This window comes from Salvelinus sp. IW2-2015, linkage group LG6.2, assembly GCF_002910315.2.
Source record: "Salvelinus sp. IW2-2015 linkage group LG6.2, ASM291031v2, whole genome shotgun sequence".
NCBI classification, from domain to species: Eukaryota; Metazoa; Chordata; class Actinopteri; order Salmoniformes; family Salmonidae; genus Salvelinus; species Salvelinus sp. IW2-2015.
Window position 1 is genome coordinate 5,486,604 of NC_036846.1, and position 13,894 is coordinate 5,500,497.

At 45.5% G+C, this 13,894-nt stretch overlaps 1 protein-coding gene across 1 annotated transcript in view; it reads right to left on the reverse strand.

Annotated features, from left to right (window-relative positions):
- Positions 1-4,980, reverse strand: part of LOC111965501 (neuronal acetylcholine receptor subunit beta-2-like) — an 11,334-nt gene extending 6,354 nt beyond the window's left edge. Inside the window, 6 exon segments of the mRNA XM_070444144.1 lie at positions 4,225-4,314; positions 4,362-4,426; positions 4,627-4,673; positions 4,676-4,715; positions 4,717-4,772; positions 4,962-4,980. Coding sequence (XP_070300245.1) covers positions 4,225-4,314; positions 4,362-4,426; positions 4,627-4,673; positions 4,676-4,715; positions 4,717-4,772; positions 4,962-4,980 — 317 coding nt within the window.
- Between the last annotated feature and the right edge of the window lie 8,914 nt (positions 4,981-13,894).

Below are 13,894 nucleotides of genomic sequence, written 5' to 3' on the forward strand. Positions count from 1 at the left end.
TACGCCCGGAAATAAGAACACAAGCCTGATGCTCTATCCCGTCTCTTTATTCTTCTGTGGCTTCTACCGACCCCGAGGGATTCTCCCTGAAGGGCGTTTGTCGGGTTGACTGTCTGGGAATTGAGAGACAGGTAAGCAAGCACTCACTCACACTGCGTCGCCGCGCGCTTGTCCTTAGTAACCTTTGTCGTTCCTGTCTCTACTCGTCTGGCTGTTCTTCAGTGGGCTCACTCTGCCAAGTTAGCTGGCACCCCGGCGTTCGCGGGTACGCTTGCTTCTATTCGCCAGCGGTTTTGTGCCTACTCAGGAGCGGGACACGCGCCGTTTCGTGGCTGCTTGTTCGGACTGCGCGCAGACTAAGGTCAGGTAACTCTCCTCCTGCCGGTCGTCTCAGACCGCTCCCATTCCTTCTCGACCATGGGTCTCACATCGCCTTAGACTTTATTACCGGTCTGCCTTCGTCTGCGGGGAAGACGTGATTCTTACGGTTATCGATAGGTTCTCTAAGGCGGCACATTTCATTCCCCTCGCTAAGCTTCCTTCCGCTAAGGAGACGGCACAAATCATCATTGAGAATGTGTTCAGAATTCATGGCCTCCCGTTAGACGCCGTTTCAGACAGAGGCCCGCAATTCACGTCACAGTTTTGGAGGGAGTTCTGTCGTTTGATTGGTGCTTCCGTCAGTCTCTCTCCGGTTTCATCCCAGTCTAACGGTCAAGCAGAAAGCGCCAATCAGTCGATTGGTCGCATATTACGCAGCCTTTCGTTTCGAAACCCTGCGTCTTGGGCAGACAGCTCCCCTGGGCTGAGTACGCTCACAACTCGTTCCTTCGTCTGCTACCGGGCTATCTCCATTTCAGAGTAGCGTTTGGGTACCAGCCTCCTCTGTTCTCGTCCCAGCTCGCCGAGTCAGCGTTCCTCCGCTCAGGCTTTTGTCCAACGTTGTGAGCGCACCTGGAGGAGGGTCAGGTCTGCACTTTGCCGTTACAGGGCACAGACTGTGAGAGCCCCAATAAACGTAGATTAAGAGTCCTAGGTATTGTCGCGGTCAGAGAGTGTGGCTTTCCACTCGTAACCTTCCCTTACGACAGCTTCTCGCAAGTTGACTCCGCGGTTCATTGGTCCGTTCCGTGTCTCTCAGGTCGTCAATCCTGTCGCTGTGCGACTGCTCTCCGCGACATCTTGTCGCGTCCACCCTGTCTTCCATGTCTCCTGTGTCAGCCTTTTCTTCGCGCCCCCGTTCGTCTTCCCTCCCCCCCCGTCCTTGTCGAGGGCGCACCTATTTACAAGGTACGGAAGATCATGGACATGCGTTCTCGGGACGTGGTCACCAGTACTTATGGATTGGAGGGTTACGGTCCTGAGGAGAGAGTGTGGGTTCCATCTCGGGACGTGCTGGACCGTTCGTTGATTGATGATTTCCTTCGTTGCCGCCAGGGTTCCTCCTCGAGTGCCCAGGAGGCGCTCGGTGAGTGGGGGGGTACTGTCATGTTTTGTCTTTGATCATCATGTCTTGTCCCTGTGCTTCCCTCTGCTGGTCTTATTAGGTTCTTTCCCTCTTTCTATCCCTCCTCTCCCCTCCCTCTCTCCCTCTCTCGCTCTCTCTCTCTATCGTTCCGTTCCTGCTCCCAGCTGTTTCTCATTCTCCTAAACTACCTCATTTATCTCTTCACACCTGTCCCCTATTTTGCCCTCTGATTAGAGTCCCTATTTCTCCCTCTGTTTTCCGCTTCTGTCCTTGTCGGATCTTGTTTGATGTTTGCTGTTCTGTGTCCTTGTTCCGCCTGTCGTGTTTTTGCCTTCTTCAGATGCTGCGTGTGAGCAGGTGTCTATGTCAGCTACGGCCTGTGCCTTCTGAAGCGACCTGCAGTCTGTGGTCGTCTCCAGTCGTTCCTCTCTACTGACGAGAGGATTTCAGTTTCCTGTTTTGGATTTACCTATGATAATTTCCAGGAGAATCATTGTTTGTTTAAGCCTGGAATAAAGACTCTGTTTCTTTAAGTCGCTTTTGGTCCTCATTCACCAGCATAACAAAATCATTTATTTTCACTTTGTGTCATGGTTCCTCCTGGCACTAGAGGGTGGCAGAGACCGTCCTAGAGACTTTTATTGAACTCAGGTGTGTCTTGTTAATTTATGATTGTGTCCCTGTTAAAAGAGGTGTGTTTCTGTGGTCCTTTGCAGAAGCTTGAATTGTTTACCATTTGCGGTTATTCATGAGTGAGTTTTTGAGACTTAGTGTTTGTTGGTTTTCCCAGTGTACTGTGATTCTGCAGCTACTGTTTCGCAGTAAAGTATTTATGTTTATCCTTAACCACTGATTCCTCATCTGGTCTCTTCTCTGCACCTGGTTCCAACCTCACCATGTCACACTTTGACAAGTCAACCCAATATAATCAAATAGAAATTATATTGCACTTCCATATTTCACATGATTCTTCACAACTAAAATCATTTGCCTTATTTCCACTATAAAGGCTAAAGTCCAGAAAGACTAGATCAGGACAGAACTCCATGCTGGTGGTGTTGAGTACCTGGAGTGTGAAACAGGTGAGGGCGAGAGCCTTTCTGTCATACACACACACAGCCAACTGACCTGGCCTCTGATTACACACCACACACGCCAACTGACTGGCCTCTGATTACACACATCACACAGCCACCTGACCTGGCCTCTGATTACACACATCACACAGCCAACTGACCTGGCCTTTGATTACACACATCACACAGCCAACTGACCTGGCCTCTGATTACAAACATCACACAGCCACCTGACCTGGCCTCTGATTACACACATCACACAGCCACCTGACCTGCCTCTGATTACACACATCACACAGCCACCTGACCTGGCCTCTGATTACACACATCACACAGCCACCTGACCTGGCCTCTGATTACACACATCACACAGCCACCTGACCTGGCCTCTGATTTACACACATCACACAGCCAACCTGACCTGCCTCTGATTACACACATCACACAGCCAACTGAGCTACTGGCCTCTGATTACACACATTCACATCACACAGCCACCTGACCTGGCCTCTGATTACACACATCACACAGCCACCTGACCTGGCCTCTGATTACACACATCACACAGCCACCTGACCTGGCCTCTGATTACACACATCACACAGGAGTTTCATAATCCAAATCTCCTCTCTGCAGATTTAACAGTGCTCATCTATCCCCCCTCTCTCTAAGCCCTCACCTCTGTCTCCTGTTCCCTCCCTCCAAATTATTACAGTAATCACATCTTGACTTTAGCCCTCCCTCCTGTCCTGAAGACCTTGGGTTAGCTGAGGCTCAGATTAGAACCAGAATCACTATTAGTTGCCAAGTATATTGACACATACCCAGAATTTGACTTAGCGATTTCCGCTAGATGGGCCAGCTACAAAGTCATAATTGGCTGTGTTGTAAAAATTCATGAAAACAAGTACAAGCTTTTTAGTCTTCATTTAAGGTTAGGGTTAGGCATTATGGTTAGCAGTGTGGTTAAGTTTAGGGTTAAGCTTAGGGTTAGGTCGATGACTTTATGACTTTGTGGCTTTGCCAGCTAGGGACCACTCTGCAGAGCTGCCTACAGGGCAAGATTCATGACAATAAATGGCAACCTGTGAATTAGTGCTGCCAGCAATAGACAAGTGTACAGACAGAATACAGACAGGGGAATTTACACAGTCAACATACAGTATTTCAGTGGTGTAAAGTACTTAAGTAAAAATACTTGAAAGTACTACTTAAGTAGTTTTTTTGGGTATCTACTTTACTATATATATTTTTTGACTACTTTTACTTTTACTTCACTACATTCTTAAAGAAAATGATGTACTTTTTACTGCATACATTTATAACACATAGTGTCTGATATATAAATATGGATTATATTTTGGCAATAATGCTCGAGGGTGTGTGGTGTGTGGTCAATAGACCACGGCTAAGGACTGTTCTCCGCACGACGCAACACGGAGTGCCTGGATACAGCCCTTAGCCATTGTATATTGTCCACATAACACAAACCCCAGAGGTGCCTTATTGCTTTAAAAACTGGTTACCAACGTAATTAGAAGAGTAAAATAAATGTTTTGTCATACCCGTGGTATACATCCAAATACATACCACGGCTTTCAGCCAATCAGCATTCAGGGCTTGAACCACCCAGTTTATAATTACACATAACACACACACACACAAACACAGCTCACTCACTTGTTGTAGAGGACGATGTCAGGCAGCCAGATGTGCTGAGACGGGAGGCGGACCTTCTTTATGCCCTCATACTCTTCTGGGTCCCACAATCAAAAAAAAAAAAAAAAAAAAAAAAAAAAAAAAAAAAAAAAAAAAAATCCTTGTAGTCATTCCATACCTGAGTCAGCCAGCAGTTGGTGGTCATGATCTGTTCTCTCTCATTCTGAAACAGACAGACAGACAGACAGAGAGAAGCATGAGAGCGAATGTGTGCATTGTGTGTGTGTGTGTGTTGTGTGTGTGTGTGTGTGTGTGTGGTGTGTGTGTGTGTGTGTGCGTGCGTGCGTGCGTGCGTGCGTGCGTGCGTGCGTGCGTGCGTGCGTGCGTGCGTGGCGTGCGTGCGTGCGTGTGTGTACTACTCACCACACTAATGAGCTGGGCCAGGGACACCTGTATATGGATGGTGACCGTTGGCTCTTGTTGACAGCAGGTCTGATCAGTTTGTTGTAGCGCCTCTGGAGACAGCAGGTAGGTCACCAGTCGCTCCTCTATCTCCGCGCCCAAGGCAGCTGACACACACACACACACACACACACACAACACACACACACACACACCAAACACAACACACACACACACACACACACACATAGGCACAAACACATACACACACACAGAGGGAGAGGGATACAGTTGTGTAACTGGCAGAAAAGGCATACATACACAAAAAACATCCCCAAAAGGAGTTTTAAACTAACTTTCAGGACAACATGCCATGTTGCCCCACAGCCGCATTTGATCCTCAGCGATTCAAGTGTACTAGTCTGTGACCACTGTGTGACCTTTCAAAGTGGACTCCAAGCCAAATACGTAAACAGGAGCAACCAAAACCACCCTGATAGTACATATTCAGACTGGCCTAATGTCATCATCGCAGTACAGTGGGTATGTGTGCAATCTACTCTATGACCCTTCTGGTACATATTCATATAGAATGAATCACCCCTCTATTCATACTAAAGTCTCATCACCGTTTCAGTATATATTCATATTGAACTAAAATTAACCCTTCTAGTTCGTATTCATACTCATCACTTATATTTATATTGAACTTCAAACACTCTTATCTAGTACACACTGTACTCTACAATTACCCTTCCATTTCATATCACCACGGCCGTATTCATCATGCCCTGGTATCATCCTCACTGTGCATATATTTACATAACGCAGCATAACAGAGCGTGTGTAAGCCATCCATTATAAAGGACTGTCATGTAGCAGAGCCAGTGAGGCACATCAGACCAACATCAGACCTTTCAGACCACAGCTGACTCAGCGCATTGCTTTTAATGGGGATCATTATGAACTAACTGCTTCTTGATTAGCATAATTGAAAGGTTGATTAGTGGACACACACACACACTTGTATTTATACACACACACACAGAGAGGGCAGTGTTTAGCGGAGCGAGGTTTAAATCTCGTGCTGAGCGAAGGTCCTTCTKATTTGGACTGCAGGGTCGTGGGATGTTCTCATCGCCTGTTGCCGCTGCAGTGAGAATGCAATGTGCAACATCTCTCCAGATAGAATGTGTGTGGGTGTGTGCGAACATTATATAGTCTCTGATCTGACAAACAGTTGTGATGTGTGTTCTGTCTTTGTGTCTTTACTGACGGTCCAATACACCCATCCACACACGCATACAGTATTTACATACTTATACCATGGCATTGTTGAATATTCATTTTTGATTGGCTTGAAGGGAATTCTAGTGCGTGCATTATTTCACTATAACGCTCAGTATAATTGCATTGTATAATTCAATGGCTATGAAGTTCATTCTTATATGTTCTATTTTTTAGCTGCTTTTGAAAGCAAAAGTCGAATTGAAAACATTATTGACATTGTTGAATTTGATTTTCAAAATAGCAAGCTAGAATGATGGTTTGGTTATCTAAGATAGTACGTCTGWTTGTTTGGTTACCAAGGCAGCTACTGTGGCTATCTCTAGCTAGTAGCTACTTCAGTGGATGTTGTCACATTTATACTGGCAAATGAATACATTTCTAGCGGCAAATATGTTATAGCCATGGTATAAAAGGCATAATCAACTCATGGCTCTATGTGTTCTCTGGAAAATTAAGCAATTAATGGAAGGTTTGTTCCCCTCTGCTAACGCGTTGGAGAACACACCTTACACGTCATACACTATTTTCCATAGAACGCATAGCCCCTCGTTGATTATCCCTTACTTATACAACGAGTGGGTCTAATCCTGGAGGCTGATCAGTTAAAACCGTGTTCCAGCCGGTGTCTATTCCACAAGTTACCACCAGCTAAGGCTATGATGTTAAAATGCCTATTCAGTGATCCATCTGACTGCGCAATCCACTGTCTCATCAACCAAGCCAGGCAATTTATAAACTTGATCTCCACTGTAAAAATAATTTAGACGTTATATCCCATTTTGTTTAGACTAGCATTTGGTTTTCAACAGTGGAGATTTGCGTTAACCTTGCTGTCTGTCTTTCCGACATTTGCAACATTGTTTCAATATTGAAATTTGATCTCCAGATGTCCCATAATGAACGTGTCGGGAGTCAGGATGAGACAGACACGCTGGCAGCTTTTCTCAACCAGTCGAAATCATGAATCATGAATCATTTGCTGTCATTCCAGCTTCTGTTTGAAGTTATTGTGTTAGCTGTGTAGTTGGCTAGCTCCTCTGAACAGTGTCCTGGAAATCATGCACCATTAGCTCATTATTATGGATGTATCTAAAAAACAATCACGAAAAAAAACAGCTTAAACAAAAGCAAATGCAGCTACTTCGCTGTTATTCTGGCTGCACTGGTTGAAGGGACTGTGTTAGCCGAGGTTGGCTAGCTAACAAGCAAGGGATGAGAACGTTGCAGCCATCATGGCAACCGAGCCGATAGAACGAACGACCAGTCGGCTTGGGTAGAAACCCTAGATTTGTGTCGGAACTATATATTGTAGAAGGATGAAATAGTATGAATAAATTAATCCAAATAATGTTTTCAATGAAAACATGTCAATCATTATTTGAATATGTTGGTAACCCGTTGTATAAATGTGATAATGCCCTCGAAACCAGTGTTTGGAGGATATATTGGCATGGTTTGCCGCCCGAGATTAACATACTGTATGTTTATACTGTATACACACACTGTACACATTTACTCACACACACACAGACTAAAGCCCCACAGTCCAGGGGCTACTGTATGACAGGGAGCTGATGTGATGATTATCTCCAGTTAACTGGATTAGTCACATGGTTCAGATCAGCTCATTGTACCACTCACACATTCCCTTCCATTAGGATGTTCTCACCCATGTAATGCACTCCAAACGATGGCACCAGGGGTTAACTGAATGGCTTTCAGAACCTCCACTGTAGCAGACACTATTATCCAGAGTGACTTACAGACAAACACACATCACAGTCATAGGAAGCACATTTGTCCTCAAATAAAGCAGCTATTAGCAAAGTCAGTGCTACTAAGAAAAGACAAGTGTGAGTGTTAGTGCAAGAAAGGCAATGGTGTTAGTAYCCTGTACAGTGCTATCAGAAAGTATTCAGACATTTTGCTACGTTACAGCCTTATTCTAAAATGGATTTAAATAAAGAACTGTCCTCGTCAATCTGCACACAATAATCCATAATGACAAAGTGAAACAGGTTTTTAGAAATGTTAAATTAAAAACAGACATACGTTATTTACATAAGTAMTCAGACCCTCTGCTATGAGACTCGAAATTGATCTRAGGTGCATCCTGTTTCCATTCATCATCCTTGAGATGTTTCTACAAATGTGGTAAATTCTATTGATTGGACATGGTTTGGAAAGGCACACGCCTGTCTATGTAAGGTCCCACAGTTGACAGTGAGTGTCAGAGCAAAAACCAAGCCATGAGGTCGAAGGAATTGTCCGTAGAGCTCAGAGACAGGAATGTGTCGAGGCACAGATCTGGGGAAGGATACCAGAATATTTCTGCGGCATTAAAGGTCCACAAAAACAGTGTCCTCCATCATTCTTAAATGGAAGATGTTTGGAACCACCAAGACTCTTCCTAGAGCTGGCTGCCCGGCCAAACTGAGCAATCCGGAGAGAAGGGCCTTGGTCATGGAGGTGACCAAGAACCCGATGGTCACTCTGACAGAGCTCCAGAGTTCCTCTGTGGAGATGGGAGAACCTTCCAGAAGGACAACCATCTCTGCAGCACTCCAACAATCAGGCCTTTATCAGGCCAGACAGAAGRCACTCCTCAGTAAAAGGGACATGACGGCCTGCTTGGAGTTTGCCAAAAGGCACCTAAAGACTCCCAGACCATGAGAAACAATATTCTCTGGTCTGATGAAACAGCGCCATACGGTAAAGCATGGTGGTGGCAGCATCATGCTATGGGGATGTTCTTCAGCGGCAGGGACTGGGAGACTAGTCAGGATCGAGGGAAAGATGAAAGGAGCAATGTACAGAGAGATCCTTGATGAAAACCTGCTTCAGAGTGCCTTATGTAAATGTGACATTGTCTTTTTTTTTATATAAATACATTTGCAAACACTTCTAAAAGCCTGTTTTTGATTTGTCATTTTGGGGTATTGTGTGTAGATTGATGAGGGAAACAAACAATTGAATCAATTTTAGAATAAGCCTGTAATGTAACAAAATTTTGAAAAAGTCAAGGGGTCTGAATACTTTCCGAATGCACTGTATCTATTATAATTTTGCTGGTAAAAATGTGTTCAACTTCCGCTGAAGTAGCTAGCAAGTTTACTAGATAGCTACAGTAGTTGCTGTGGTAACCAAACAAACAAACTTGCTAGTTTAGCTAACCAAACCATCAGGCCTAACTTGCAATTATGAAAATCGAATTCAACATTGCCAATAATGTTTTCATTTCGACTTTTGCATTCAAAAGCAGTTCAAACATAGAACATGCAAGAATGAACTATAGCCATTGAATTGTAATGTGCAAATATAACGTACATTATCGGGAAATAATGCACTCTCTTGAACGCCCTTGAAGCTAATCAGAAACAGGTATTCAACAATGCCACGGTATGAGTTGCATTATCAGGTCTTTGTTTACAAAGTCTCTTTCCAGGAACATCATTCAGGATAAAAACATGTTAAGCTTGTATCCATTTAGAGAAGTGAGTGGTGGTGGTTAGTAACATACATACTATAGACCTTCAAGGAGTGAAGTAGGTTGTCTGGRTGGTTAGCTATTCTCAGGAAGAATGTCACCTGAAGGTCAGGCACCTCAGATGCCCCACTGATGAACCCACACTCACTGAGACCCGCACCACTATTACGTCCCAAAGTGGCACCCTATTCCCTATATAGTGCACTTCTTTTGACCAGGGCCCATAGGGATCGATCAGGTGCCATTTGAGATGCAGCCCACCTCTTATCCAGACCACACATCAAATCCTTGACTCTTACACACATATAGGTCTGTACTCTACCTCTAAACAGGACACACAGCTCTCTAACCCAGAACAGGACACACTGCTCTCTAACCCAGGACAGGACACACAAATCTCTAACCCAGAACAGGACACACAGCTCTCTAACCCAGAACAGGACACACAGCTCTCTAACCCAGAACAGGACACACAGATCTCATAACACAGAACAGGACACACAGCCCTATAAACCAGAACAGGACACACAGCTCTCTACCCAGAACAGGACACACTTGCTCCTCTAACACAAACAGACACACTCTCCGTAACCAGACACAGGACACACTGACTCTCTAACCCAGAACAGGACACACAGCTCTCTAACCCAGAACAAGACACACAGCCCTATAACCCAGAACAGGACACTGCTCTCTAACCCAGAACAGGACACACAGATCTCTAACCCAGAACAGGACACACTGCTCTCTAACACAGAACAGGTCACACTGCTCTCTAACACTGATCATTCTTATAATCCTATGGGCGCTCTTGACTCTACTTCAAAGATCTACTGGCTTACAAAATGATTGACAGAAGTGGGAGTATGTAAGATTTACACTGTAAGAGGCAGAGGCGTGGCAAAGGAGAAACAGAGACAGACAAAGAGCATGAGGACTTTGTTTCAGACCAATGCATAATATCCCTCTCTTCCTCTTCCTACTCTTCCTCCCACCCACTGCACTCTAACTGCATCAATAATTAATCTGAACTCAAATAAAAACAGCATCATCTCACATGCAGAAAGCCTGAAACACAATCAAAGGTTATACTCTGACGCTTTTATTTCCAACCGGGCAAAACAACAACAGTCTCTTCCGCAATGCACAAACACACTTGATTAGACTTCAGACAAATGCTCAGAGCAACATATTTTGGTTTCTTGTGGGAAAAGACACCATCTAACACATATTCTACTTCTTCATGGGCAGAAGTATCCAGTCAGTAAATTATTTAATGACCCACCATCTACAGTATGGTGGCCTTGCCTTGTCATGGCCAACTACTTCCGCTGCGTCTGCCTCTGCCCTGCCCCTATATCTCCCAGCATTCAACTGGTTTAGCTACGTACTGCAGCAGCAGTATGTCTTAGTTATAACCAGAGCCATATATTGACATCTCTCTATATATACTGAACAGAAATATAAACGCAACATGTAAAGTGTTGGTCCCATGTTCCATGAGCTGAATTAAAAGATCCCAGTAAATGCACAAAAAGCTTATTTGTTTACAGTCCTGTTAGTGAGACTTTCTCATTTGCCAATATAATCCATCCACGTGACAGGTGTGGTATATCAAGAAGCTGAATAAATAGCATGATCAATTACACAGGTGCACCTTCTGCTGGGGACAACAAAAGGCCACTTTAAAATTTGCAGTTTTGTCACACTACCACTCATCTCCTCGTCTTTCGAGCCTCTCCAGAGGGCAACGATCTTCTCAAAGTTGGACCTTTGGAACGCCTACCATCTGATTCGGATATGGGAAGGAGACAAATGGAAGACATTTTTTAACACGGCTAGTGGGCACTACGAGTATCTTGTTATGGCATTGCGATGACCAGCACTCCCGCAGTGTTCCGGGCCCTGGTCAACGATGTGCTCCGTGACATGTTGAAACGGTTCGTGTTTGCCTACCTTGACGACATCCTCGTTATTTCCCGGTCAGCTCAAGAACACGTCCTTCACGTCCGACAGATCATTCGACCTCTCCTGGAGAACCAGCTTTTTGTTAAAGCAGAAAAGTGTGAATTCCATCYCTCCACCATCTCCTTCCTAGGGTACGTCATTGCTGCTGGAAATATTCCGATGGACTCTGAAAAGCTGCATCTCTTCGCTTTCCTTTCCCATCATCTTAACCCCGCTGAGAGGAACTACGACATGGGCAATCGAGAACTACTCGCASTGAAGATGGCGTTGGAGGAGTGGAGGCACTMGTTAGAGGGGGTGGAACATCCATTCATAGTGTGGTCTGATCACAAAAACCTGGAATGTCTCTGCACTGCCAAGCGCCTCAACTCTAGGCAAGCTCGATGGGCCCTGCTATTCACTCGGTTCAACTTTACTATCTCCTACCACCCGGGGTCCAAGAATGTGAAGCCTGATGTGCTCTCACACCTCTATAGCCCCGCTGCTACACCGTCGGACCCCGAGACCATCCTCCCTATCTCTTGTCTTGCGGCTGCACTCAACTGGGGTGTAGAGAACCAGGTCCYTGAGGCACAGCATTCCCATCTGGACCCTGGGGGGATGCCCYGCTAACCCAATGTTTGTCCCGGACTCTGCCCGTTCCCCGATCCTGAAATGGMCTCATTCCTCCAGACTGGCCTGCCATCCTGGTGGTACACCATGGTTCCTGATGTCTCCYCGTTTGTTGTCGCCTGTATTGTGTGTGCTCAGAATTCAACCCTGKGGCAAGCTCCGGCTGGCTTCCTTCAACTACTCCCTGTTCCTCACCACCCCTGGTCCCATATATCCCTGGACTTCATCACTGCTCTCCCTCCARCAGATGGCAACACCACTATCCTTACGGTGGTGGATAGGTTTTCCAAGGCCGCCCATATCATTCCCCTTCCCAAGTTACCGTCAGCCAAGGAGACGGCCCAGCTCATGGTGCAGCACGTCTTCCGGTGGACATGGTCTCTGATCGCGGTCCTCAGTTCTCGTCCCGGTTCTGGAAGGCATTCTGCACCCTCATTGGGTCGTCAACCCCAGTCCAACGGCCAGTCAGAGCGAGCCAATCTTGGAGACGGCTCTTTGCTGCCTCGTCTCCGCTAACCCCACCCCCTGGAGCCAGCAACTCGTATGGGTGGAATAAGCTCGCAACACCCATCCCTGATCGGCCACTGGTCTCTCGCCTTTCGAGTGTTCCTTGTGATATCAGCCTCCACTCTTTCCTGACAAGAGGAAGAGGTCAGCATACCCTCGGTCCAGATGTTTGTCCGCCACTGTCACCGTACCTGGAAGAGAGCCCGGTACGCCCTTCCAAAGACCACCTCCAGTTATCGGCAACAGGCGAGCCGCCACGGGACCCCTGCTCCCCGCTATAGTCTCAGGCAGAGGGTATGCCTGTCCACTCGGGATCTGCCCCTCTGGGTGGAGTCCCGTAAACTTTCCCCATCTCCAAGATTCTTAGCCCCTCTGCTGTTTGTCTTCTGTTGCCCCACACCCTCCGTATACATCCCACTTTTCATGTGTCTAGGATCAAACCTCTGTCTCACAGCCCTTTGTCTCCTGTTTRCAGCCTGCCCTGAGCCTGCCTGCCGTCCTGCACCTGTCGGACACTGACCTGGTTACGAACCTCTGCCTGTCCTCGACCTGCCCTTTGCCTGCCCCCCGTGTTATAATAAATTATCTGAGTACTTAACCATCAARCTCCTGCGTCTGGGTCATATCCTGAGTCGTGATAATGAAGGCCTGATGTTGACATGTGTCTGTTGCTTGAACTCTTTGAAGCATTTATTGAGGCCTGCAGTCTGAGGCTGGTAACTCTAATGAACTTATCCTCTGCAGCAGAGGTAACTCTGTGTTTTCCTTTCCTGTGGCGGTCCTCATGAGAGCCAGTTTCATCATAGCGCTTGATGGTTTTTGCATCTGCACTTTAAGAAACTTTTCCGGATTGACTGACCTTTATGTCTTAAAGTAATGATGGACTGTCGTTTCGCTTATTTGAGCTGTTCTTGCCATAATATGGACTTGGTTTTTTACCAAATAGGGCAATGTTCTGTATACCACCCCTACCTTGTCACAACACAACTGATTGGCTCAAACGCAATAAGAAGGAAATAAATTCCACATATTTACTTTTAATAATGCATACCTTTTTAATTGAAATGCGTTTCAGGTGACTACCTTATGAAGRTGGTTGAGAGAATGTCAAGAGTGTGCAAAGCTGCCATCAAGGTAAAGGGTGGCTACTTTGAAGAATCTCAAATATAAAATATATTTAGATTTGTTTAACACTTTTTTGGATACTACATGATTCTATATGTGTTATTTCATAGTTTTGATGATTTCACTATTATTCTACAATGTAGGAAATAGTAAACAATAAAGAAAAACCCTTGAGTAGGTGTGTCCAAACCTTTGACTGGTTCTGTATATATAATATACAAACAATATATAMATWTTTTTTTTTCTGTAAATGGGTTTGGTTATGATAGCTCAGATATTGTAGCTGTAGCTGCCTATGGT